This window comes from Myiozetetes cayanensis, unplaced genomic scaffold, assembly GCF_022539395.1.
Source record: "Myiozetetes cayanensis isolate MyiCay16 unplaced genomic scaffold, myiCay2020 scf1, whole genome shotgun sequence".
Taxonomy (NCBI): Eukaryota; Metazoa; Chordata; class Aves; order Passeriformes; family Tyrannidae; genus Myiozetetes; species Myiozetetes cayanensis.
The window spans coordinates 9846394-9874289 of NW_026086604.1; the positions used below are offsets into that span (position 1 = coordinate 9846394).

At 39.3% G+C, this 27896-nt stretch overlaps 1 protein-coding gene and 1 long non-coding RNA gene across 5 annotated transcripts in view; one reads left to right on the forward strand and one right to left on the reverse strand.

Moving 5' to 3' along the window:
- Positions 1–27896, reverse strand: part of LOC126639547 (uncharacterized) — a 716944-nt gene that overhangs the window by 649553 nt on the left and 39495 nt on the right. The gene's annotated exons all lie outside the window — the stretch shown is intronic.
- WASHC5 (WASH complex subunit 5) lies at positions 48–27861 on the forward strand. Of its 4 annotated transcripts, none has more exons than XM_050313852.1 (30): positions 67–166; positions 515–611; positions 1044–1342; positions 3382–3527; positions 4476–4560; positions 4794–4894; positions 5843–6035; positions 6588–6740; positions 9253–9366; positions 11791–11962; positions 12783–12910; positions 13754–13883; positions 14962–15074; positions 15709–15875; positions 16503–16578; positions 17270–17380; positions 17494–17634; positions 19013–19093; positions 19754–19855; positions 20475–20654; positions 20970–21094; positions 21631–21793; positions 22491–22593; positions 22704–22783; positions 24298–24401; positions 24864–24993; positions 25117–25213; positions 25604–25757; positions 26252–26339; positions 27441–27861. In XM_050313852.1, the coding sequence occupies exons 3-30, from the start codon at positions 1157–1159 to the stop codon at positions 27495–27497; spliced, it is 3480 nt and encodes a 1159-aa protein (XP_050169809.1). In that variant the 5' UTR covers positions 67–166; positions 515–611; positions 1044–1156; the 3' UTR covers positions 27498–27861. The 4 variants fall into 4 exon arrangements, with proteins under 4 accessions (XP_050169826.1, XP_050169809.1, XP_050169800.1 ...); XM_050313843.1 differs by having other exon boundaries at positions 73–166; positions 518–611; XM_050313869.1 differs by lacking the exon at positions 515–611 and having other exon boundaries at positions 48–166.

Consider the following 27896-nt stretch of genomic DNA (forward strand, 5'->3'; position numbering starts at 1 on the left):
ATCAGCCGGCGCCGTCATGTGACGGGAGTGCTCGGCCGCGTCGCACGGAGCGCCGCCGCCTCCCTCCCTCCATCTCTCCTTCCCTGCCTGCCGCCTCCCTGCATCCCTCCAGCCGCCCTCACCTCCCTCCCTGTCCGCCGCCGTCCCCCCGCGCTGCCGGGGCAGGGTGAGCGCGCCGGGCTGGGGCAGCGAGGGGAGGCTGTGGGAAAACCGTGAGTCCGGCGGCGCCGGAGCGGGATGGGATGGGATGGGATGGGATGGGGTGGGGTGGGGTGGGGTGGGGTGGGTTCGGAGCCCGTCCGGGCGCTGCGGGTCCGGTCCCCGCGGTGCGCTCTGCGGGGGCGGCGTTGGGGACCGGGGGGAGCTCCGGGCGCCCGGCTGGGCCAGAACATTTTTGGGACAGCTCGCTGTCATCTTGAATTTGTCGCAGTGGTTCGGAAGGTTTTTGGTGAAAAGTCAAGCCATCTCAATAACTTCGCATAGATGTTTCTGAAATACAGGCTCTTACTTTTAGCAGTAGTGCGCGCCCCATCCCGCAGGAAGCATGTCAAGGAATAAAACTGTGACCAGGAAATGCAACCACAGCATGGAAGCGAGTCCTTCAGCAATAAGTAAATAGAACAGAGCCGTGTCATTTCTATGTGCTATGAAAGTTTTCCTTGTTGCTGAAGCCCATTGCAGTCACTTTGTTTGTATTTTTAAAGTCACTCTTAAAAATGCATGTTGTGAGGTGTTTTTGCTTTCCTTGCTCTCATCTCCCAGTCGTGGTCACGACTGCTTTGGGATTTGTGACCGTCTCATTCCTCAGTAGTGCTCTTCAACTTTCCTGGTACAAAAAGTCACGCTTCCCTTGCCTGGCCACACAGGTCATTGTGTCAAACACAGTGTACATGCTGAAGTCAGTGCATTTTTTTTTCTCATTTTACAAAGCTGTGATAATTTAGATTTCATAAATTGAAAGGTAGGAGAGTATTCTTAAAAATACACAAACTATCAAAAACAAACATAAAGCACTCTGAACGCGTCTGGGTTTGTTTTTACAGGTTATTCATGGCGCAACTAGTTTCTTCATCAGGCTTTTTGCTTCAAATAACCTAAAGACTTAGGATCCAACTGGGACTGCAGGACCTGCTACTCTGTTGCATTCAGCTCCACAATGGTGGATTTTCTGGCTGAAAACAATCTGTGTGGTCAGGCAATTCTTCGGATTGTCTCCTGTGGAAATGCCATCATTGCAGAACTTCTGAGACTGTCCGAATTTATTCCTGGTGTTTTCAGGCTAAAGGATAAGGCTGATCAACAGAAGTATGGGGATATCATATTTGATTTCAGTTATTTTAAGGTAAGTCCTTTCATGTTAAACTTTAAAAGCATTGCTGTCCCACATGAGGATGCTTCAGGTTATGAAACATCCATTCCTGACTGTTGTGTTTATTACTAGCATTCTTCAGAATCGACCATCATGACTTGATTAGTTTTTACCAAAAATTAACCAGATTGAGGTAGCAAGATGTTTACATGCTAATGTTCTGCTTCTGGGCTGACTAGTGTTTTATATACATTTGATCATACTCAGCCTCATCTTATTGATTTCAGCAAGTGGAAACAGTCGAGGAAAGGTTCTGTGCCCAGAGCCCTCAGCAGCACAGAAGTGTAATATCTGCACTGAGAGTATCAGGGCAGGAAGGGGGTGGCAGTTCTAGGTGCATCAAAGAGCAGTCCCAAAATGTTTGATGAGTTATTTGCCCTGTGACCTTTGATAGATACCAATTATACAAAATGTGAGTATTGGATTCTGGGGTGGGGGTGGTTGCTGTTGTTGTTGTTGTTATTTCTTCCTGCAGAACTAGTGCATTATACTTTTCACCAGCAGGTTTTGAGCCTGTGCAGTTGGTTGTTTTCCTTCAGAGCAGTACTGTGGGCAGTATGCCCATCGTTCTTGAGTTATCTGTAGCCTTTTCTTTGCAGCCACGAAAACTGAGTTCTGCTTTCCTGTCTGACAGTGCTGTGATTGTTCATTCGCTGGACTTGTCACGTGTGCTGAATAAATAAATCAAGTAGTATCCATGAAAAGCCCGTATTTCCTTTTCAAAATAAGCTTCTTGCAGGACTAAGTTCCCCCTGTTGTTTTCCAACATGCTTAAGAGGGAACTACAGGACTATCTAATCTGACTTTATTTGGATTGTATAGTACAAGAAATGTTAGTAGTAAAGCGGGGAGGGGGAGGCTTGTAAAATTTTATTCTGTTTTATTTTAGTAAGAGTTGTAAATTTCAAGCCTTGGATACTGAAAGTCCTGAGCACAAATGATTTCACAACTACCTTTAGATAGAAGTGCTTGTTAGAAGTCTTTTTTTTCTTTGCACAAATTACTTGAAAACTTCAGATAGCTATAATTGGTAAGAAATACAATAATCCTTAAAACTGTAGTATTTTTGAATGTTAAGGAAGCATAACAGTGTGCTGTTTTTCAGTTATAATCCCAAAAATCCAGAGAAGTCTTATTTATAAAGCTGAAATTAGTGAATTTACAGGTATTTTTACTGTGAATGAACCACTTCTGTATTAATGATTCTTAGAATTACCTTTTGAGGTCTGCTTTTATCCTTTGGTTTTTATAGGTATTTTGCACAAAAAGAGAAGCAGAAAATCATTCTTTAAAGCTCAAGAAATTGTCAGCTGGGTATTTTCAATTAAATGTTAATAATATTTTCAATTAAACATTAACAGTATTTTCATTTAGATGGGGATGGCAAGACCAAATAGTGGTTATGAGAAATTTGGCAGTGGTAAAAACTTAGAAAAGTTGTATTACTGCTTTAAGGAAGTCAGACTGTTCATCCTAACCCTTTCCCCCCCACAGTTGTAAATGACAGTTTATGCATTAATATGAGGGACAAGTGCTGATCTAGACCCAGAGTCTGTAAAACAGGTCTAATACTTTTAAGCAATTTGAATGTATCAGAAGGTACAAAGCTTTGTGAGCCCTCACTGTAATGGTTTCTATCTGAGAAATCAATCAGAGCAAATGTTTAAAGAAAAAAATTCCATCCAGGAGATAGTTAGCACAACAAAAAGCACCCAGTGGTTTCAGATGCATTAGGACTTTACCAAAAGCATTGACTGTTCTTTTCCACTGGTTACATAGGATAAATCATATTTTAAATCATTGCAGATTGTAACAAAGTGTAAAATTCATCTTTATAGAATCAATATTCAATCATAAAGTAGCTTGGAAAACTGCAGATCCTTGTTTCAGCAAGGAATGTCAACTCTAGTTTGCACACAGTGGTGTCCAAACGTGGTCTGTGACCTACTGAAGAGAAGTCAAGTAGAGGTCAAAGTCAAATACTGTCTCTAAAGATGAATTTCTTTTCTTAGGGGCCTGAGGCATGTGAAGGGAAATTGGAAGCCAAGCCTGAGTTACTGGATTTAGATGAAGAATTTCGTGAAAACAACATTGAAATTTTGACAAGATTTTATCTAGCTTTCCAGAGTGTACATAAATATATCGTAGATTTAAGCAGGTATGGTGTCTGAAATACATATGGATGACCTGGATAACTGTAGTGAACATTGACTTTTACTCCTACTGTTCCCTACCAGCTTAAAATATGACTTGAAAACATTTAATCTCTCCACCTCATTTCCCCAATTGTAAGCTTGAGCTAGTTTTTCTTCTTTATCTTGGAGATTGTCCTTAAGATTTTTTTTTTAGTAAAAGAAGGCTCCCTGTCATTAAGCAAAGTTTTTTATGCTCTTGCAAAACAGAATATCAGGTATGGGGTTTTTTTTCTTTACCTTTATTTGCATTATTTTCCCAAACTTAAATTTTCAGTGGAGTTGCCAAATTCTCAAGTCTCCTACTCTGACCTGTAAAAAACAAAATGAAAGGTTCATTAAATGCTCTAAGAAAAAGTTCCTGAGAATCTCAAGCATGATAATTACTTTTGTTATTGATCTTGTATGGAAATATTAAATATTTAATATTGCTTACTAATAAGTAGTATTACTAGAAAATTAAGGTGAACATACTCTATTTCTAGCTCTGCCTTCCAAACTGCAATTGAGATCAATTTATGGTATTTCCAGGAGGTATTTTTGAGGTAACTTGAAAATATGACAGTGCTACTAAATTTTCACATGGAAGCCTTCTCAGGCTATTATCCATTTATAGCAGGATTAAGAGGATGAGCTATAAGTTACCAAGTATCTTCTAGTATCTATGTCCTTCCCATACACCACCAGGATATGAATGGAGACTCTTGCCAACTGATTGACACTAGCTAGGAGTTCCAGTCCCTCATTTTATAATAGAGCATCTCTTCTTTGTCTGAAAAACTCCCCACTGCTTGTGCTAGGGAAATGTTCTGATGCATCTGTTGACTTTTAGAGAAAATTGACCAATTGAGTTCTGAGGATGTAGGGTTTGAGAGCACAGTAGTCAATGACCAACTTTTTGTCATGATTCCTAGATACTTGGATGACCTCAATGAAGGAATTTACATTCAGCAAACGTTAGAAACGGTCCTCCTTAATGAAGATGGAAAACAGCTGCTAGTAAGTATTTAGTGCCAAACTAGACAAAGGTTTAATTTTACCAAATGCATGGAAATGCTGTGACTCACTTCAAGGAGGACAAAGACCAAAAATCCTCAGTGTATCATTTTACATGCTGAATTGAATGCATAGCTGACATTGGTCTAGGTTGCCAATACGTGGTTTTCTTTAAATGTTGCTACAGAATTGGGTTTATGTTATTTTCTTTCTTAATTGTTTCTCTTTCCAAACAGTGTGAAGCGCTGTATTTATATGGAGTCATGCTACTGGTCATTGACCAGAAGATTGAAGGAGAGGTCAGAGAAAGAATGCTGGTTTCCTACTACAGATACAGGTAGTGTATGTAGGCATGCAGAAGCACTCAGGGCTGAAAAGCTATAGAATGCAGTATATTCAGTAACCTTGGTTATTGAATTAAGAGCAGTGGAAATATTGACACCTTTTTCATCAACTGACTGTGTACAGATATTTCAGCAGAGCTCTCTGAATATCAGTTGAGCTCTTTGCTTTAGCTGTTTGCAGGTTTAGTTCAGAAACAAGCAGCAGATTTTTCATTATGTTACCTTTGAAGACATTTGAAGTCCACAAATACACTTTTAGCAAAACCTTTAAGGCTGCATGTGCCAGCTATCAAAGTATCCTAGGTTCCCAAATGTGCAAGGAAACCTTCTGAAAAGTCCCAAGTATCCACATGATAAATGTATTGCAAGTCAGACTTCCTGTAGTTACAGTAATTGATTGGGTAAATCAGTGAATTTTCCAGGGTAGTTGACAGCATCATGGTATGACAGCTGGGGTCTCAAAAGATATCAGTGCAAACCCTTTCACACATACGAAAAAAGGGTGTATCCTATTCCAGTGCTGCTTTGACTGTGTTTATGCCTCTCAGTATATGAAAGATTTCTTCACTCTGGAATGCAGAAGTGGATTGACAAGAGGGATTCAGAAATGGGGAGGGAGAAGTAAAAATTAAAAAAGGAACATAAAGTCCTCCTCTGAATATAAAGCTCCTTGTTTCTGTTCCTGAGTAAAGTTCAATCTTCTGTTTGTGCTTTGTGTGCTGATCTGAAATTTCAGTAAGGACATTTATCAGTGGCCTCCTGTAATACGGTCAACATTATATCCATGGAGTAAACAACCAAAAATCTCCCAGAGCTTAGTATCTGTTAATTTTCTTGTGAGAACGACATGGTTACAAGGAGTGGGATAAAAGGAAATTATTAGCTCATATAGCTTTTATTTCACAGAGCTTGTATTTTTGTTCCTTTCTTTTGTAAAACAGCGCAGCCCGATCTTCTGCTGATTCCAACTTAGATGATATTTGTAAATTGCTTCGAAGCACTGGATACTCGAGCCAACCTGGAGCTAAAAGACCTCCAAACTACCCTGAGAGTTACTTCAGCAGGGTTCCCATAAGTGAAACATTCATCAGCATGGTGATTGGCCGCCTGCGGTCAGATGACATTTATAACCAGGTAAGTCACTCTGAGATAAAAGAGGAATCTAAAGGGGAATATCAAATTCACTCTCAGGTTAGTTACTCAGCCATGATGTGCAGAAAAATATAAATCACAAAGGTTATAAGGGAACTCTTGAGATCAGCGAGTCTGACCCCTGGCAGATTAAATCATCTGCATCCTAATCACCTCTTTCTTTGATTAAATTAATTCTTGCTTCTGTCTGAGATGAACTAAACATACCTGGTCCTTGTAAAATACTTGTTTCTGGCTCTTCTCCTTTCAAATGATCTTACGCTCTTTGGTTCATTCCTCCTCTGAGTCATTTACATCATAGTAAAATCTTACTCTAGCCTGCTGAAGGCAGCAGGCATCTGCACAGTCAACTTTTATGTTCTGGAAATGTATCTGGTAAATATACTGTGTGTGTATAAGCATGTCTGCTTACCTAAATATCCTCCTTGCCTCCTAGTGTCTATGCACTGTACTCTTTAATGTGCCCCATAATACTTTCAGGTGGTTAATGTTCCATTATGTTGAGTTCAGTTTTGTTTTGTTCCCTTTTTCTAGGTTTCAGCATATCCATTACCAGAACACCGCAGCACCGCCCTGGCTACTCAGGCTGCTATGCTCTATGTGATACTGTATTTTGACCCTTCTATTCTTCACACTCAACAAGCAAAAATGAGAGAGATAGTGGATAAATACTTTCCAGATAATTGGGTAAAAATTAATTCTGTTTTAAAACTGTTCCCTGGATTTAATGTGATAGGAACAATTTAAATTATTGTTATAGTATGCTTTATAGGAAATAATAATAACCTAAAACTAGAATAGATTGTTCTCTGTGGAAGTTTTACTGTGTTCAGAGTGAAACAGTCTGTGAGTCAAACATTCTGGTTAAGCATGGAAGGCAGTCCTTTGAAAGTATCAGTTATCATCTTAAATGCTTTAATCAACTACACTGATACCGTCATGATAAAGTGAGTCATAGAAAAATGTGTGCTGATAGGGATTTTAGGCATCCTCTAGTCCAGCCTCCTTCTCAAACCAGGGCTGACTTCAAAGCTAAATCAGGCTGATCAGGCATTTTCCAGTTGGTTTTGAAAATATCTAAGGTGAAGACTCTAGAGCCTCTCTGGACACCTGTGTCTGTGCTTAATCACTCCCATGGTGAAGAATTTCTTCTGTCTGTACAACTGGAATTTCCCTTGTCGTAGCTTGTGGCTGTTGCCTCTTGTCTTTTCACTGCACGTGTCTGAGGTGAGTCTGTCTCTGTCTTATTCATAATTTCCCTTTAGGCAGTGGGAGACCACAGTCAGGTCCCTCAGTCATCTTTCTTCCAGCTTAAGCAAGCCCAGCTCGCATAGCCTCTACTAACATAGTGGGTCCCCATTGCTTAGTGGACTTCTGTTCAATTCATTCCAGTTTGTCCATGTCTGTGTCATACTGAGGAGCCCAAATCTGGACATATTACTCTACACTGGACTTCATGAGAGCTGACTAGAGGGAAAGACCCACTTCCCTCAATCTGCTGCTGCAGTCTGGCTGGCAGAGCCCAGTGTATGATTACTTTTGGCTGTCATAGGGCTGAATGTCTGATTCATGTTTGGTTTGTCGATTAGGACACTTAGGTCCTTTTCTGCAGAATTGTTACGTAGGCAGCCAGTTCCCAGATTGTGCTGTTGCAAGGGTTTGGGTTTTGTATTTATCATTACTGAACTTCATGTGTTTTTTTCAGCTGGTGAATTCTACCAGCTTGTCAAGGATGCTCTGGAGGACAGTCTTGCTCTCCAACAAATCATCCCACACTGATATTATTTGAAACCTTGAGGATTAATTCCATGCCATTGTCCAGAGAACTTAGAAGCCAAAACAGTCAGTATGTGTGATTCTGTAGACCTTTCCAGATGCAGTGATCAAAATGGAATCACTGCGTCTCAGTATTGAGATTTAGGATTTCCATCCAGAATCCCTAGTCTGCAAAAAACTGCTACTGAAATAGGCTGGCATGTAAGAATAGAGTCCTTAGGTAGTCTGTGTCAAAGGCAGTAAGACTTAACAAAGAAACTGTACATTAATTTGTGTATTTATGTCGGTTTCAAGTTGTATTCTTCTGTGCCATAAGTGGAAAAGTGAAGAAAGGAGGGAAGAAACGGCAACAGGTGGCTATTTTGGTAGATATCAAACCCCCTCCATTTCTGGAAAACTGCAAACTTATTTTTAGAAATGAGAACTTGCCATTGTGAATTTTTGATTATGCCAGCATTTTTATTAACTTGAGTTCACAATACAAATTGATATTTTTAGACAAGACCTATCTTCTTGTGGTCAAGATGGATGAGTTAGCTGCATTGCACAGAATACTTGACTCCTGGGCTGATTTCAGATGATTGTTAGCAGTTGAAGTGTAGCCTTTCAGGGAACTGTCATCTACAAGAAATAATGAGCTTCACTTCAACAATATGAGAAGGATTTCATATCAGCAGACCAGTGTCCCATTTGTTTTGATGTGACACTGTCAGAAGAGCTCAAAGGTTGACAGTGTCTCCATTGATGTGATCACTCCTGGGTGGAGGAATATTGGAGCAATAGAGTGACAAAGCTCATAATGCCACAACTCTATATCCTTCATCTGTCAGTAACCCAAGTCTTCCGTTTTTAATCAATTATCTTACAAATACTTGTTAGTCAATCACAATTCTGTATTTTTAATCACTTGTAAACTCGTGCTAGGGGTCTGAAATCAGTTCCTCTTTGCTCCTTAAAAATCACACTGTGTAATCATAACTTCCTTCTGTTTCTACCACCATGGAAGGTGCATTGCATTTCAATTTAGTCCTTTAGGCATCCTCACAGTAGGATTAATTCAGATGATTTTTCCCTCCCTATCATAGTTGTTTCCCCAGTTTCTTTCATCAGTCTTCTTTGGAGCATCATGGAAATGAGAAGTGTCATAAGTTCATGAGGGGGAAAAGAGAGGATCTTGTATACTGACTGAAAGAACTGTCAGCTTGTTTTCGGAACTAAACCTCTAATTAACCATCTGTGCCTTTTATTTCAAAGAAAAGTCTTGATTTCCAGAGGTAGTAGAGCAAAAAGTACGGCTACCAATAAAGTTTAGTTATCTCCTATTTATACCCACAGCATATCCTTTTCTGCCATGCTGCTAAAGGAAAAGTATGTATTTTTCTTAATATAAATGCAACTTCTTGTTTTCTGCTTCCGATTTTAGGTCATTAGCATTTACATGGGAATCACTGTAAATCTGGCAGAAGCATGGGAACCCTACAAAGCTGCTAAAACTGCCCTCAACTACACACTGGATCTTTCAAATGTCAAAGAGCAGGTACATAAGTCAGAATTGAGTATTTTTAGCAAGATGCAAGTTGTGTGGGCATCTCAAGTATATTCTGTGATGTCAATAATGCATGTGTCTTTTCCTCTTGCACTGCATCCAAATACAATACTTTGAGTACATAGCTTTGATCTAAAGATACTTGAAAGTTTCAAAATCTGGTTTTCCTAGCCCTGCTTGTTTCACCTCCTCTTAAAGTGTTTTGTTTCCCCTAAATGTTTTAGGATTGTGACTTGACTGAACAGCTGCCAGCACTCATTGCCATGATGTTCAGTGTTGGAGTGCCCTAAGCTGACTGTAGTGTTTGCTCCTGCATAGATCACAGTTTTGGCAGTCACACATATATGGTGACAGAGTGAAGCACTTGGTTTTAAGTGGGGCCACTTAAGCAATAATCTGGAAAAGCATCTGATTTAAAAGAATGATTCTGGAATGTTATATGATACAATGCAGTTAAGAGTTTTCTTACGTGAAATAATTTTTTCCATGCCTGAGAAACAGTGAGTAATACTGTGTTGGCTGATTGTTTGCCCAATCAATAAATCAGTTGACTGATGATAGCTAAATCATAGAATCATGGAGTATGTCGAGTTGGAAGGGACCCACAAGGATCATCAAGTCAAACTCTTGGCCTTGCACAGGACCCCCCAAGAATCACACCATGTCCCTGACACTATCATCCAAACACTTCTTGAACTCTGTCAGGCTTGGTGCTGTGACGAGTTCCCTGTGGAGTGTGCTCCAGTGCTCAGCCACCCTCTGGGTGAAGAACCTTTTCCTGATATCCAAGCTAAACCTCCCTCGATTCAGCCTCGTGCCATTCCAAATTCTGTCACTGATCATGGGAGTGAAAAGATCAGTACTGGCTGCTCCCCTTCCCCTCATGAGGAACTTGTAACTGCAATGAGGTCTCCCCTCAGTCTCCTCCAGGTTGAACAGAATACATGCCCTCAGCCACTCCTCACATGGCTTCCCCTCAGGGCCCTTCACCATCTTTGCTGCCCTCCTTTGGATAGTCTCCTATAGCTCAATGTCTTTCTTATATTGTGGTGCCCGACACTTCATACAGTATTCAAGGTGAGGCCGCCCCAGTGCAGAGCAGAGCGGGACAATCCCCTCCCTCGACCGTCTGATGATGCTTTGCCTGATGCCCCCCAGGACCCGGTTGGCCCTCCTGGCTGCCAGGGCACTGCTGACTCATATTCAGCTTGCCACTGACCAGGACCCCCAGGTCCCTTTCCATGGCACTTCTCTCAGCCTCCCACTCCCTGGTCTATACACACAACCAGGTGCAAAATCCCGGTTCGTTATCGCAGGAATCACTCCATGTGTTATCATCCCAGTCTTCAGGACATGCAATTAGTTTTCTAACCTGCATCATGTCAGGAGGATTTGAAGCCTGCATAATCATGAGTTCACCTTTCCCCTCCAACTTCTGTTTTCCTTTCTGTTCCTCGTGTAGCTGTCTCTGCAGCTGTTCTGTTTTCAAGGATAGTAATAACCTGGTCGCTTTTCTGCTTTCCATCTCAGTTTTCAGCTCTCTTTAATTAATATTACCTTTTCTGTACCAGCAGACAGCTTCTAGACAGGTGCCTAACATTTTTGCAAATAATTCCTTTCTCCTTCCCCGCCTTTATGTGGCCCCTTGCAAATTTTAAATGTCCCTCCACAGCTTTCCAATCTTGCCAAGTATCCCGAGCCCACTCGTCCGAGAACTTAGGACTTAGAGTTATTTCATGTTTTTGTAAGTAGTCAGTGATATCGTTTGCAATCCTGCTGACTACATCAATTTGTCATGAATAGGTGTTTTAAAGTCATTTTAAGAAAGGTATCAGCAAAAACAGGTGAAATATAAAAGCGTTGATAAAGTTGGTTGGCAAGGTTCACTCTTGCTAAATGATTAAAGCACACCAAGAAAAAGCAAACAAAAACCCAAAATCAATCAATCCAAGAGGAAATGAACCCAAAACCACCTCAGTGGAGGGCTACAGTTCCCACTGTGCAGCGTGATGCCACCTTCCCTGCTCTGTGCCCCTGCCAGGACACCAGTCGCCCCTGCCCTGACATTTAATTTATAAAAGGTATTTCCATTCTGTGGTAGATTTTTGTTGTTGTTCTTTCCCATTAGGCAATAAAATACTGGTACCATTTTTTAGGACTAATTCCTCAAGAGTACATAAGTGAATATAGGAAGTTTACAAGTCTGCATTTATGAAACATTATGCTTCCTGTGCAGGGCCTTTGCTTTAAAGTTTTTCTTGCATCCTTTGTCATGCAGTTGCAATGTATGATATTGCCTACTAATAATGATGCAGGTTTTATAGCACTTTTTTGATCTATGTGCCGTTTGAAGGGAACATGATGTATTCCATTTGGGGCAACGATTATACTGATGCAAGCTTTGTATGTTTTAAGGCGAGCAGATACGCTGCAGTCACCGAGCGAGTGCACACGCAGGTGCAGCAGTTTCTCAAGGAGGGCTGTCTGAGGGAAGAGCTGGTGCTGGATAATATTCCCAAGCTGCTGAATTGCCTGCGAGACTGCAATGTAGCAATCCGCTGGCTGATGCTTCACACTGCAGACACAGGTGAGACTCTGTGCTACACCTGCTGCAGAGCTGTCAGTCCTGCTGTACTGGTGCTTCATGTCAGGTCCTGAGGGGAGTTCAGTGTGAGTGCTGCTGCTGAAGTCAGCAGTTTCATCTACTGTTGGCAAAAGATTGCTGAGCTGTTCTATTGCTGACAGTCTCCTAAAGTCTTGGCTGAAACAGCACATGTTTCAACTCTCAATTCTCGTGAGCCAGACACAGGTATAAAAGTTAGTAGAAGTCATGATCATGTTGAAAAATACTCTGCAGTAAAAGTCTGGGAACATCTTCTTGAAAGTTTACCTAGCTCCAAAAGGAAAGCAGTAACCAACTTCTTGAAATCTTAGTAATTAACAGCAAGGGGGTTATTCTGTTGAACTGAAATTCAACTGAAACTGTTGAGTAATGTCTCTGATATGAGTTTGGGTCTGTAAACTTACCTAATTAGACATTACCTGGTTGAATGCTTGTGCTGTCTTTGAGGCTTCTTGGTGTAAGAGAGGACTTCTGTTACACCTCCACACACCTTTTGTGATGGTTTTGGAAATATTGATCTCTGGACTTCTCAGGTGGACTGGAGTCTTAGTTGCTTAAGCCTGCAGAAGTTTTAAGAAGGCTGAAGCACTGCAGAAACCTTAATTATATCCTATTCTAAGGAAGGGTTGTACAAGGGTGGTGACATACATGTAAATGGAGAGCAAGTCAGGATTTACATATGAAAGTAAAATGGTTTTGCTTTCAAGCTATTAGAATCTATTTACAGATTGAAAGCTTGGCCAAATTCTGTAACAATGCACAAACGTTGTCTTTCCATTTTCAGCTTGTGATCCAAACAACAAACGTCTCCGCCAGATAAAGGATCAAATTCTAACAGACTCAAGGTACAATTCCAGGATCCTTTTCCAGCTTCTTCTGGATACAGCTCAATTTGAATTCATTTTGAAAGAGGTAATGTGCTGCTGCCTTCTTCAGTGTTTTCCCATGAATGGCAGAACAGAGCAAAAGATTCAATAGTGCATTTACTGCACAGTCCACTCACATAAAAAGTGACTATTTTGATTTGTTAATTGTAAGATTTCCATAGATTACAAACTACTATTGCTCAGAAGTAACTTTTGCAGCCTTTTCAACAGTTGGCAGTTTTCATTTTTACCCTGTGTGTTTATATTTACTCAGAATTTTGCGTGAACATCCTGACAACAGGCATAATAAAGTCTGTTGAGGAAGATGTGTAAGCTGTTATCCTGCCATACTTCTCTCTTTCAGACTTTCTTTAAACAGAGACAAAAGCCTGTGTATATTAAGGATAGGCTACTAAGAAAACTCTTAAACTTACGTATTAAGTTCTGCCATCTCTCAAAGTTTGCTCATTAGTGCTCTGGTACAACCTGGTAGTGTATTTAAGAGTATGCTTAACTTCATGTCCATGCTTTTCTGAATTGGCTTTTCCTGCATAGGCTGAGATGACTGTGTAAAGTAGAAGTCAACATTTGATCAGAGTCTTCTAGGATCTCTAAGCTGAAAAGGTTACTGGATATTTTTCGAAGTGACTAAAAATTAAAAAATCTGTATTGTACTGTTTTATAAAATTTAGTATAACTTCTGTGACTGCATGTCCATCACACTGTCTGTATCTCTTGATAGTTTTAATTTTGTATTTAATATCCTGTCAAGATCTTGAATTACATAGTAATCACTAAGTCAGTTCCATCTGTTTTCAGTATTTTATTTCATCTATTGTGACATCCCTTCTTGCCACTTTTGTAAACCAAATGCTTTGTTTTTCAACAGATGTTCAAGCAGATGTTGTCAGAAAAACAAGCAAAATGGGAGAACTATAAAAAAGAAGGATCTGAAAGGATGACTGAGCTTGCTGATGTCTTCTCAGGAGTTAAACCTCTTACTAGAGTAGAGAAAAATGGTAATTATTAAAAACTAAACTGTGGTGGAAATATTAGCTTTGATTTATATTTGTAAAAGAAAATACATGAGGCTAATACTGATAATAAGAACAATTTTCATGTCCCTCAGCTGCCACAGAGGTCTCTTACATACTGTCTTCTTTAGGTTTTCAGCATATATTCCATGCATAAGCGATATTTAGGTACCTAATATTTAGATGGCCTTATTTTTAAAAGTCTTTTTATCCCTTTATTTAGATAGGCCAGCTAAAACTAAAAAATACCAGCTCACTTTTCTATATATAATGGAGTTCACATTACTGTGTTCTATGTACAAAGGAGTGAGAAGATCATGCCCATTAAATATAGGGGTTGTTTAACCTCTCCTCTCATTCTTTCCCTGGTTGTAACCTGGACTTTAAGTGTATCAGCATCTTTTCAAACCTTATTTTACTTCTCCTCTACACTTGCATGGTATTGTCGAAGTTCTCCAAGGACTTAAAGTTGAATCTATACTTCTTTCTAAATTAAGTTTTTTGAAGCTTCTTTGGTTTTTTCTTTTAAACTGGTGTAGAAATATGAATTGTAAATCACTTTCTCATTTGTTCAGGAACATGGTATAAAGTGTTCAGTGAAAGGGAGACGTTTGTGATCCATCCAAAAAAGCACAGCATAGAATACAGGCAATTTTCTCATTTGCTTCCAGTTAAAAGCAGAATTACCTCACTGAAATATTTCCGTTTATCTTTCTGATGTTAGCAAACTTGTATCTAAAGCATGGAAGCTGCAACAGCCAAGGCAATTAACATTGTAAAACAGTTATTAAAACAGAAATTTATGTTTTAAAGTGCTTTACCATATTTGTAAAGATTTTTTAATGCCCATTTATGTTGGTAGGTTTTTAATGTATGTAAAATTTACCTAAGCATTTGCCACTTTACAAACCTTCATGTTGAAAGACTAGAAACAGTACCAGTGAAGTTAAAACTTGTAAAAATAATATTCTACATGTATGGCTTGTTTGTTTGTTTTGACTAACAAGTTCCCTGCTTATCATACCTGCAGAGATTTGATTAAATGTTTCTTTGTCTTGCACAGAAAATCTTCAGGCTTGGTTCAGAGAAATCTCCAAGCAAATAATGTCTCTGAACTACGATGATTCCACTGCAGCAGGCAGAAAAACTGTGCAGCTAATACAGGCTCTGGAGGAGGTATGGCAGGGACATTTTGAGATAAATTACTTCATCCTGAAACAACAGAACATTTTTTACACAGGCACTGACTTCCAATAGCAGAGATACAAAACAGATCTGCGTTTTAACAGTTGTTTAAGTCTATTAGGTCTTTGCAGTTACATAGCTACAGTGAGCAGAAGTTTCATGTAGACCTTGGAATTGTAAAGTAAGGGATATATATGTAAAGTCATGCCACCTGTAGCTGAGGGTAAAGTAGGGTTTTTCGAAGAAATGAATTCAGTATTAAACATTATTCAGCAACATTACTCATTTTTTTTAGAAATTCTGAAAATAAATTCATTTGAAGCTAGAAAGAGTAATTTGAAAGGCAAAATAAAAATATCCATATTTTTTTGTGTACATTTCTTCTACTTCCAGGTTATAAAAAAGTATTCTGTATGATGTTTCAGAGTACAGCTCCTTGAGTAACTTTGTGAAATTTATTATTTAATACATTCTGAAACAGGCCAGGATTTGTTAAGTTTCTTACTGCAATAACATCTTGAAGGGATATATCAATTTTAGTGTTTGTATTCCTCTCTTTAAAGATAAATAGAAAACAAATAAGAGTCCTTTTATGGATTTTGTTTGTTTGTTTTTTTAAATTTAGGTCCAAGAATTTCACCAGCTGGAAAGTAACCTCCAAGTTTGCCAGTTTCTGGCTGACACACGCAAATTTCTGCATCAGATGATCCGAACCATCAACATTAAGGAAGAGGTCTTGATCACTATGCAGATAGTTGGTGATCTTTCTTATGCTTGGCAATTAATTGACAGGTATGTTAGCAGGGCCTTTTTCTTCCTGTCAGTCACCATTTGCAAAACTTGTGGGAAATAACATGCATAAATATAATTAATACTATAAAATTTCCAATTTAAAAACAGCCCTGAAGTCTTGTTCTATGACTTGTTGAGTATATTGAACTCTCATCAGCCTGAATAGGAGCTAACAGCCACCCGTGTCATGTTGTTAGCTGCAGGTTAAGTGATAGTGTAACATTTCTACTGTCTATCCTGTTCTAACTATAACAGCTTTGTTAACCTTCTGTCTCCAGCCTTTAGTCTAGTTAAGTGTTCTCTGAAATAGTGGAGGTCATATTTTGACCAAAAACAAACAAGGAAAGACAAATGTTCAAGAGCTCCTTTTCCTTGGTGTGATTTTGCTGAGCTGCTACTTCAGTACCCTGGCTGTTAACACTCCCTGATGCCCTCTTCTTTTGCCCCTCCTACCCCTTTACCATATGAGGTTTTTCTAACCAGTATCTCTTCAGACAAAAATCCTCCTTTAGTGAAGTTCTTAGGTCTGTGCCATTTCTACATTACACTGATGACATATGATTTAACAGTTGAAAATAAGAGTTTCAGGGGAAGAAACTGATTTGTTCTGTTTGTTTCCTACCCCAGCTTTACATCTATTATGCAGGAAAGCATAAGAGTCAGTCCATCTATGGTAACTAAACTCAGAGCCACTTTCCTAAAGGTAAGTATGAACAATACTGAATGTACCTGAACACTGCAGGTCCATCCAAGAGGTTTGTTAAAAAGGCCTTAAGGCTCTAAAATCACAGAATAGTCAAAACTTCCTTTTCCCAGCATTTTCCATATCCAGTGTTTTTAGATAGTATTGAATTAACTCAAGACTGGTTTTAAAGAAAGTACAACCAAGTTATGCATGGCTTTTTATGTAACCATTTATATTGCTGCTGTTAAGCAAGTAAGTCTCATTGTCCAGCCTCTATTCATTACGGTTATTTACTGGACACACTGGTACAGAGGTGGGATCCTCTGCATATGGATCACAGCAGGCTGAAGGAATTACAAAAGTTATGTTGGTTGTGCCCTTTGTCATGATGAAACTCTGGCATCAAATGAAAATAATTTCTGTAGAAATAAGAATGGGAATTAGCATGAGGGAGAATGTAAAATTACAACAGAAATTTCTCATGCACCTGTTAAGATTCAAAAGAAAAAGCAAAGGGAAGGTGAACTTATGGACTGTTGGACTTTTTTGACTTTTAACAATTTTTTTTTTTAGTGGAAAACCTGGTGTAACAGTGCTCTTTAGGAAGCATCTAATGCTTTGAGTTGAGATTAAAAGCCTGAGCAAGAGAATTCACAATCTCCATTAGAAAAACAAAACCATGAAGTTAAAATACTAACTTTATTTCTAGCTTGCTTCTGCACTTGATTTGCCACTTCTCCGCATCAATCAAGCAAACAGTCCCGATCTCCTCAGTGTGTCACAGTATTATTCTGGCGAGTTGGTCTCCTATGTAAGAAAGGTGGGTGTTTAAAAGGCATAATTGCCTTGTTCTCTAATTGCTTTTTCTTAATTGAAGATTACTTTTTAACGAGAGTGTGCTGACTGTGTTTGTTTCTTCTCTCATTCACAAAGGTTCTACAGATAATTCCAGAAAGCATGTTTACATCTCTTCTCAAAATTATAAAGCTGCAGACTCACGATATTATTGAAGTGCCTACTCGCCTTGATAAGGACAAGCTACGAGATTATGCTCAGCTTGGACCACGATATGAGGTGCAGTTAAAACAGGGAATTCTGTGAAAGCAAACCTTATAAGTGGCCAACTTCAACCCAAGTTTAAATATATATACAGATCCATAGAGTTATGCTTCAACAGTGAAGTTGGATTTGTTGACTAAGAGTTAAAATTTTACAAATTATTGTAAGCATACCTTAGGTTTCATAAGGACAGATGAGTAACTTTTGCACTTCTATTTGTAACAGTTTACACTTTTGATCTTGTAGAAAAGAACAGGAAAACTAAATAAATTTGTAAATGAGCATAAAGATATTTTTATTTAGTGGAGAGGTGGGAACCCTAAAAACCTGACTCTGAACTGAAGCCCTCCACATTTTGTATGCTCGTTCCAAGAGAAGAAGGTCAAAGACTGAATGAGCCAGTAGGGTTGAGCTTTTTGCTGCCCTCAAATGAGAGGAGAGAGTGGAGGCACGTTGATTTGATCAGATAAAGCTGCTATTGCTCTTTTTGTCTATGGGATTTTTGCTGCACTGTTAACAGTCTGGAAGAGTGAGCAAACTTTAAAATTACTTGGTTTTATTTTAAGTAGAGGAAGATGAGATGCAAAAAATTGAGTAGACCAGTCTTTCACTCAAAGAATCTTATGATCAGTTAAGATGGCAGCTTTTCCCAGCAGCTTTTGCCAAAGTGCTCACTTGTTAGGTGTTTTATGCAACGAAGCTGTCATTTCTGATTAAGCTGATGTTCAGACCTGAACACTAGGTTTAGACTCCTCCATTAGACTTTGTAAAGTCAGTCTGTTTTTTGTATGGGTAGGAATGGAGAAGGAGGTAGTGTTCAGTAATGTTTTAGTTTGAGGAGGAAAAGGGAAAACACCTTATACAAAAGCTTTTCACCTTTGATTTCTGTAGAACCGTGGATCTGAACTGTGTCGTCTCTATTGTAAATGCCTGAAAGGCAAAAGGCTGGCTTGTCTGAACTCTGAGCATAAGGATACTTTTAACTGTAAAATTTAAGTGAATGTGCTACTGTGTTAGATCAGTGCAAATACTGGACTAGCAGGCTTTATTATGGAATAACTGCTGTGAGCTGTGTCCCTGTCCTGCACAAAGGTACCCTCTGAGAGTTTTGTCCATGACATTTTGTACACATGAGACAGAGCTGATCTTCCCTCCCATAATCTCTCTGAAGCCTCTGAGAGATGCCTGTTCTTTCCTACTGGTAAAACACCTATATTTATCTAATTAAAAGAAAGGTAATTATTGTGCTATAAGTAAGTCTAGAACAAGATGTATCATGCAAATTATTTAAATCTAAAATAGGAAGCCACTGGGAAAGATGGATATTTTTTAGAGTAATTATTTCAATCTACTGAATTCCTTCAATAAATGGTGTTTTCTCTTTCTATTAAAGGTTGCCAAGCTAACCCACGCAATTTCCATCTTCACTGAAGGAATCCTCATGATGAAAACTACTTTAGTTGGTATCATCAAGGTAATGTTCCATTATTCCAGTAGAAAAAAGTCATTTGGTGGCAATTAGCACTTTAGCACAGACTTCAGCACAATATATGAGACCTTGAGGAAAGATAAAAGGCAAGAAAATACAAGTTTGCATACAGATTTTCCAACAGTGATGCCTAAATTGGCAGCCAGATAAGAACTAAGGTTTAAGGTTGTCAAGAATCCACAGTCCCCACTGTAAATAGATTCATCCACCTTAACTGGTGATCTTTGAGGGTTTTTTTCCCACTGGAAGGCTTTTCTGAAAAGCTGTTTCTTCTACTGTTATGAACTGCCCTTCCTGCATTAAGCCTACATTGATACCTCTTTGAGGACCAGAAGCAGGTATTCTGGAAGAAACATACCCTTCTTAGTGCACACTGGCTTCTTAGAACTGTACAACATTCTCAGTGAATCATTAACAAAGGTTGAATGTGAGAACTACAAACCTTTGCCATTCAACTTGAAGAAATTTTTATTTAGGAGGAGTATATAAGTTTTTATTCTTTTGACAAGCTCTGGTGGGAAAGTGCATCTGTTAGCAATGCTTTCTTATTTATCAAAAGTATTTATCACTTTCTTGGTACAAACTAAATCCTTTATATTTTTTATAACTTTGTTACTCTAAGAAAAATATGTTTCTTCTACTTAGGTGGACCCAAAACAGTTACTAGAGGATGGAATAAGGAAGGAGCTGGTAAAAAGGGTGGCCCTGGCTCTTCACAGGGGCCTCATCTTTAATCCTAGAGCCAAGGTGGGTTAGAGCTTGATTTGATTTCAATTTTTTATGTATCTTGGGTGTGCAAGGACCTTTTTTATTATACTGCCTTCTAGAAAATAATTTGTGCTTTTCTGTATAGATTTCCTTTTTCTAAAAAAGTACATGTTTTGAACTTGTACAGATTATTAGGAATGCTTTATTTGATGTTCAAATGAGTTTATAAACTGTTAAGAGTACATAGAATTAAAAAACATATTTTTATTCTATTCCAAAGTGTCCTGTCAATTCTGAATTCACAGTTCTTCTTTTGTCTATGATGACTGATAAATATACCAGGTAAACATAGAAAGACAATGGTAAAATAAGGAGTGTGACACCTTGTTCTTACTCTGTCCAGATTGTTGACACTCCCAGATCAAAGCCAAAAAATAAACATTAAAAGCATGGGGAAAAAATATTTGGTAAGAATTACTTCAGATATCAGACAAACTATGATAAATTTCTCAGTGCTTTTCAGTTCTGGATGGATCATAGTGAAATGCTCTAGAGGTTGTTCTGTCAGGGCATTTAGAAGCCTTTTACATTTTCTTTTAATTCTACATGTTCACAGTTTTGGTTTTATCTTTTTGTTGTTGTTGTTGTTTATCTGTAGCCAAGTGAACTCATGCCCAAACTGAAAGAAATGGCAGCTACAATGGATGGGTTCCATCGATCATTTGAATATATCCAGGATTATGTCAACATATATGGTTTAAAAATTTGGCAAGAGGAAGTGTCTCGTATTATTAACTACAACGTGGAACAGGAGTGCAACAACTTCTTAAGAACAAAGGTGCAGTTCAAACCCAAGACCAACTAAAAAGTTGATAAGTGTCTTTGTATTTGGCTGTTAGGGCCTATGGCAGATGGAGAATATGCACCAATTGTGCACAGTTCACACTCTTGTGACTTCGAGTAAATGTTCTAATTACTGTGTAAAACATCTGCCCCCACCTTATTCTGAAATATTTCAGCACCCCCTCTGCATTAGTTGCACATAAGAAGAGGGAAGTACCCCAACGAGAATATTTTAATATCTTTTTGTCATAAGGCTCATTCTTGTCTTTGCTTCATTCTGTTGCAAATCACTCTAAAACTTACTTTTCAGATTCAAGACTGGCAAAGCATATACCAGTCTACTCATATTCCTATACCAAAATTCACACCTGTGGATGAATCTGTAACATTTATTGGTCGGCTCTGCAGAGAAATCCTGAGAATCACAGACCCTAAGTAAGTACTGTGTGTCACAAGCTTGTATTACATCACCATGCCTTGTACTGCTCCAATTCCACCATATACAAACCAAACATACAACAAATAGTTTTTCCTTAGCTGTCGTATCACCCTCTTGGTCCAAAAACATAGTTACCCAGTCCATCCTGTACATTTTAAACACTAGTCAAGAAAATTTGTGATTTTAGCCTAAGAAGGAAAAAAACGCCAGTGTGAGTTGAAGAAGCACTCGGACAAGGCTCTCAGGCACATGGTGTGATTCTTGAGGTGTCCTGCACAGGGCCAGAAGTTGGACTTGATGATCCTGATGGTTCCCTTCCTACTCAGTATATTCTGTGATCCTGTGAAATGGAGGAGAGAGAAATCAGGGAAGGGTTACAGAACCCTTACGGAGAGAGGAGTAACTAAACATCACCTGAGCTACTGGGAGATTCTTTCTCATCTGGCTGATTAGGATAACTCATTACCCACATTATCACAGGAACTGTCTGCAGCTGATTCTGAAGTAGTTGTTTGGGGTTTTTTTCCCTCAGAATCACGTGTTACATTGACCAAATGAACACCTGGTACGATATCAAGACTCATCAGGAAGTAACCAATAGTCGTCTCTTCTCAGAGATCCAAGATACTTTGGGTACCTTTGGTCTCAATGGCTTAGACAGGCTGCTGTGTTTCATGATTGTAAAGGAGCTGCAGGTAATTTTTGAACTTCAGTTTCTCAAGGTCATGATGCTTTTATTGTTTAATAACTTTCAGTGAAATTAAAAAATTTGTTAATTACTAAATTGGTAAATTGAAATCAAAAGCATTTGAAAAATGGGTGTTTAAACCCATAGGAAAGAATTTCAGTTACAGATAGAATTATGGAAGCTGGTGCTCTTAAGTAAATGGTGCTGTGTAATGCCAGGTTGTGTGTTACAGGATACTCTTTGAAAGTGTATGCTGTGTGTACTTAGAAGTTCATCTCAGGTCAACTTCTATTCTTCTGTCCAGATATCAACTAAGGTTAGATGGTTTGGGTCTACCATGGTATAAGTACAGTGTCAATTCTATGTAATGAATGACTGTTTCCCTAATAGCTCTATGTGAAACCAAGCTTTTTTATTTCCTGAGGAAAATCCAGTTCTAGCCTGGTTAAAGATTTTGCCTGAAAAATTGAATTAATAGTTTTCCACAGTGGGTAGTACATATTGATGAGGGGGATCTTCTAATTCTCCTAACATTGATTAACATAATTCCAAAAAGCACAGAGTCTAACTACAGAATTCCTCAACTCTAGTTCTGTGGAAATAGTCTTTCCCTGCTATTAAGCAATGTGGCTCTTGCACCATCAAGATTAATCATAGAGTGCATGTGTGAGGAGTTTACTTACTTATTTCTTTCTTTTATTTAGAATTTCCTCAGTATGTTTCAGAAAAATATATTGCGTGACAGGGCAGTACAGGATACCTTGAAAGCACTTATGAGTGCTGTCAGTCCCCTCAAAGGAATTATAGGTAAGTGCTTACTGGTTAAGATAGAAGAAAGCAATTGCCTTTGGACACTTGCATTTATTGCGCTTCTTACTTCTTCTTTTTTTAATGCCTCACCCTTTTGCTTTTCTCAGCAAATTCAAACAAGGTTTATTCTGCAGCAGTTGCAAAAACACAGAAGATCTGGACAGCATATTTAGACTCCATCATGAAGGTAGGTTTATGTGACTTACTCCTACACAGAATCCACTCCAGGATCTTTGGTTATATTTGGCCCCTCGATTCAGGAAGGACATTGAAGTGCTGGATCAAGTCCAGAGAAGGGAACAGAGCTGGTGAAGGCCCTGGACCACAAGTCCTATGAGTAGCAGCTGAGGGAGTTGGGCTTGTTTAACCTGGAGAAAAGGAGGCTGAGGGGTGATATTATCACTCTCTACAACCCCCTGAAAGGAGGTTGGAGTCAGGTGGGGGTCAGTTCTTCTCCCAGGCAACAAGTGACAGGTTAAGGGGATGTAGTCTCAAGCTGTGCCAGGGAGGATCAGGCTGGACCTTAGGAGGAATCTTTTTACAGAAAGCCTGATTAAACATTGGAATGGACTGCCCAGGGAGGTGGTGGAGTCACCATCCCTGAAGGTGTTTAAGGAAAGACTGGGCATGGCACTTGGTGCTGTGGTTTAGTTGACATGGCTGTGTTCAGCTATAGGTTGGACTTGATGATCTTAGAGGTCTTTTCCAACCTATTTGATTCTGTGATACTTTAATCTGCTTATTTTACAATTTGTATTGTGTTGACTTGGAATTGTGTAGTATCACAAGTGAAGCAGGCCTGGGTCTGCAAGAGCTCCTGAGCTTCATTTTTATGGGCAGCTCACACTCCAGAAAGTGCTTAACACCAAGATTCATAAGGAATAGTTCACCAAAAACCAGAACCTGGCACTAGAGATCTGATTTGGAAAGACCAAGTTAATGTTCAGGAGCTGTTAATTTAGCTTAGTTTCAGGAGCTCTGAGACTCCACAGTGCCTTGTGATCATGATGTGCCCAGGGCTGAAGTTCAGAGCACTAGCATTTCCCAGACCTGCCCTGTTCCCACAGAGGGCATTGTACCATGCCAGAGGTTTAAACAAGCCCTGGCGCTTTATCTTGTCTCTGTAACAATACTTTGGGACCAGCATTTTTCAGACTGCTGTGAATGTTTCTTTATGTTACTGGAGGGAAGAGGAAAGATCAGGGAAGGGGAAGGTTGACTGCCATGAGCCTCTCTGATGGTTTTTGCCCCTGCCATGCTGATCCTAACCTTTAGAGAGAAGTGGGGAACAGAGTACAAGCATTTTTCACTTGCCCCTGAAAAACAAGTAAGTGGTATTTTTATACACATTACCTTTTCTGTGCCCTTTTCACACTGCCTGTATTTGCTACCAGAAACTGTGTGTAAATCTCCAGCAGTCTGACTCGGCTCTCCTTTGAGTGCCCCACACAGCTGGGGGTTGGTCAGATCTGACTGCAGGTGGGCTGAATCAGTGCCCTGGTACCAAAATGAGGGAGCAGATCTAACCACGTCTGTCCCTGCTTTGGGCAGCTCTACAAAGGCTGTTTAGGTGTAATGAGGACTTCTTGTAATCTGCTTAACTGTAAATCGCTTCTCATTAAGTTTTTCCTTACTTTGACTTTACTCTTCCTTCACTGCCTTCAGTATAACACCCCACCCTTTTTGTGTTTGTTTCAACAGGTTGGTCAGATGCAGATTTTAAGACGACAGATTACCAATGAATTAAATTATTCCTGCAGGTTTGACTCCAAGCATTTGGCCGCTGCTTTGGAAAATCTCAATAAGTAAGAAGCAAAATGTGCTGAAGAGCTGCATGTATCAATGAGATGTAAATGTTATCAGCTCAGCAGTCCTTAAAATCTAAATTACAGCAAAATTTAGAGTCTGATTGTATGCATGTTTTTGTTGATGAGTATTTGAATTTTAACCCAACAAAAACATTAAACATAAATAATAACTGGGCAAGTAATTTGTTTGAACATGCAGCTTCTAATGGCATTTGGTTATACCTGCTTTTGAGGTCATATTTAGATGAGAAGAAGAACAGTGAAAATGTAGGGTGCTGAGTTGAAAACAAATGTGATGTTTGTAAAAAGATACTCAGAAAAAGGTGGTTTAGTCTTGCTTGTAATAATTTACAGATGCTGTGTCTTTGAATTTTTTTCATTAATATGTGGCACCATGGAAGGTTTATTTGGGGATAATTTTAAGAAGTATTTAATATAATAAATCTCTTTTCCTTTTAGAGCAATACTGGCTGACATTGAAGCACATTATCAGAACCCATCACTACCTTATCCTAAAGAAGACAACACTCTTTTGTATGAAATCACAGCTTATCTGGAAGCTGCTGGCATTCACAATCCATTGAATAAGGTCAGGCATATGTTCTGGTGCTTGGTGCTGTTTGCTTTTTTCTTTTTTATTGATTATTAAATGAGAAAAAAATAATATGTAAAAGAACTGTGCTATTCTTTTTTTATTATTATTTTCCCTCAGATCTACATAACAACAAAACGTCTGCCATACTTTCCCACCGTCAACTTCCTATTCCTCATTTCCCAGTTTCCGAAACTTCAGTACAACAGAAATTTAGGTAATGCGTAAGTTGTTGTTTGTCTAAATCTAATGAAATACTATGTGCAATTATCTGTAGAGAGGATAGTGAAATTACCTGTGTAGAAAATACACAGTTTCTGACCTTAGTCCATCATGTTGAGACAGTTTTAATATTGAAGCCAAATACAATGTAGTAGGAAAGAGAATCCAAACTCCCAAGTTTCTCTTTCTGTCCTACCCTTATTAATATCATTAAGCCATTTGCCATGGAAGACATGCAGTGGTTACATTAGTTTTGAATTTTTACGTGTGGGCAAGCAAAAGGGGAGACACAGCAAAAAAGTAATAAAGAGTATGCTATATAAGTTTGCTGTAAGAATATGTTCTGTTTTATAGATATGTGTTTTTGTGGGTTCTTTGTGTGCAGGAGTGGTGTGCAAGCGGCCAGCTGATCAAATTGACTGGCTTCCTTTGGTTCTGGGGCTCCTTACCCTGTTGAAACAGTTTCACTCAAGATACACAGAACAGTTTTTGGCTCTGATCGGTCAGTTTATTCGTTCAACAATGGAACAGTGCACAAGGTATCCATGCTTTACTCTTTGACCTAAGTATCACCGCCTGTGAAGAGAGTTTCAGTACTATTATCACTGCTTTTGCAGGTTGGTTTTTTTTTTCTAGCAGAGTACAGTTGACATTTGCAGCCTTTCAGTACTTGAAGGGAGCTTATAAAGAAGATGGAGAGGGTCTTTTTACATGCACAGACAGTGACAGGACAAGGGGGAATGGTTTTAAACTAAAAAAGGGGAGATTTAGATTAGATGTTAGGAGGAAATTCTTTCCCCTAAAGGTGATGAGGCACTGGAACAGGTTACCCAGAGAAGTTGTGGATGTCCCATCCCAGGAAGTGTTCAGGGCCTGGTTGGATGGGACTCTGACCAACCTGGTCTAGTGGAAGGTGTCTCTCTTCCACACCTAGTGGAAAGGGTGTTATTTGGAGGCTGGCATTTTCAGGTAATTTTATCCAAATAAGTGCTCAGTTAGTAAGAATGCGATCTCCATGGTGGTTTAATTTTAGCCAGAAGATTCCAGAAATGCCTGCTGATGTAGTGGGTGCCCTCATGTTCCTGGAAGATTACATTCGCTACACAAAGTTACCAAGAAAGGTAAGAAAGAATTCCATGTCTCTAAATATGCCCCTGAAATACCCCAACCATTTTCCCTGGAAGCAAGAACAGGGAATGTGTGGTCCCACTCCACTACAGTCAGTGAGGAAATCTGGCCAGGGAGAGGGCTTCCCACACCTTCCAGTTTTACTGGAATGGCATAACAAGTTACAGGTCAAGGCCCTGCTGATGGAGGGGCAGCCCTGACTCATATAGTCCTGTTACCACAGGAATAAATAGATGAATATTAATAAATAAAGGATTTCAGCTTTGTGCAGTTTTAAAACAAGTCTGTTTAAATTAAACTTCAGTGTACGTTGCTGGGGGCTGTTGGGAAGAAAAGCAGAATTTCCAGGATGTTGCCAAGTAATGATAAACTTACTGGTATTCTAAACACAGGGCAAAAAGCTAATTAGCAAGTCTAAATTGTGGTGAAACACTATATTCAGTCTCTCCTTCCTTTCCTCCCAAAGCCTGACTTCCCAGGCAGCTTCCCTATCTCTTACGTAAGAGAAGTTTCTTATACAAGTTATTTTAAAACTTCTCTTGTGCAAGAGGAATTCTAAAGCTCTCAGCTTGTAGAGAGACTTGATTTCAGGGTTAAATACAACTTAACTACATTTGAAGATGATATTTATATGTGGTATTAAAAAGAAGTCGTAATCCCATTTGCTGTATATAGGCTGTAGTTCAGGTGTTCTTGAATAAGCCATTTCCCAGCTAATACTCACAATGAAGCGAGTGAGATTCTTTCAGTGTCCACTTCCTAGCCCACAGTCAGTGTAGTAGAAGGTCAGTCTGATGTAGCTGGTGCCTGTCCAGCTCCCACTCCAGCGTGGTGCTGTATGGAGAGACAGCAGAGAGGGTGGCAGCATTCCTCCAGTCTTATGCAGTACCTGTTGTCCTGGCACTTCCTCACAGCCCAGGATGTCCTGTTCCTTCCTTTCCTTGTGCACCAAGCAGGAGCACATCCAGGAGCACATCCTAACACCAAGGTGGCTCAGGTCAATAGTGTGTGTGCCTCAGTCATAGATTAGACGTGCTTGTTAATGGATGAATGGATAATGCAAGAGCCTAACTGTGCCGTCCTGTGTCCCTCAGGTTGTGGAAGCCCACGTGCCAAGCTTCATTTTTGATGAATTCAGAACTGTTCTATGAATATGGAGAAGGACTAAGTCATTCCCCCAAACCTGAAGTGAGGAGTTGAGGCCTGGGCGTGAGACAAGTACAGCTGTTCAGAACTGTGTCTCTTCTGTGCTTTAAGGCAGTGCCTGCAGCTGTCTCTATGAAATGTAACCATCAGCTCTATATAACCCTTGTTTGAATCTTGACATCATACGCAGTGTGTATCTCCTCCAAACAGTTGTACATTTTGTGCTGCACATTATAAATGCTGCATGCAATTGTTTACATATAAATCACTTAGGTTTTTTGTTCTGAAGAATTATTTGTGGAAGTTTGATTTTTATATCAGAAATGAACAATGAAATTGGAAATAAAGGTGTTGGATAGTTTGCCAGGACGGATGAATCCAAAATGCCAATTTTCCTTTTAAAG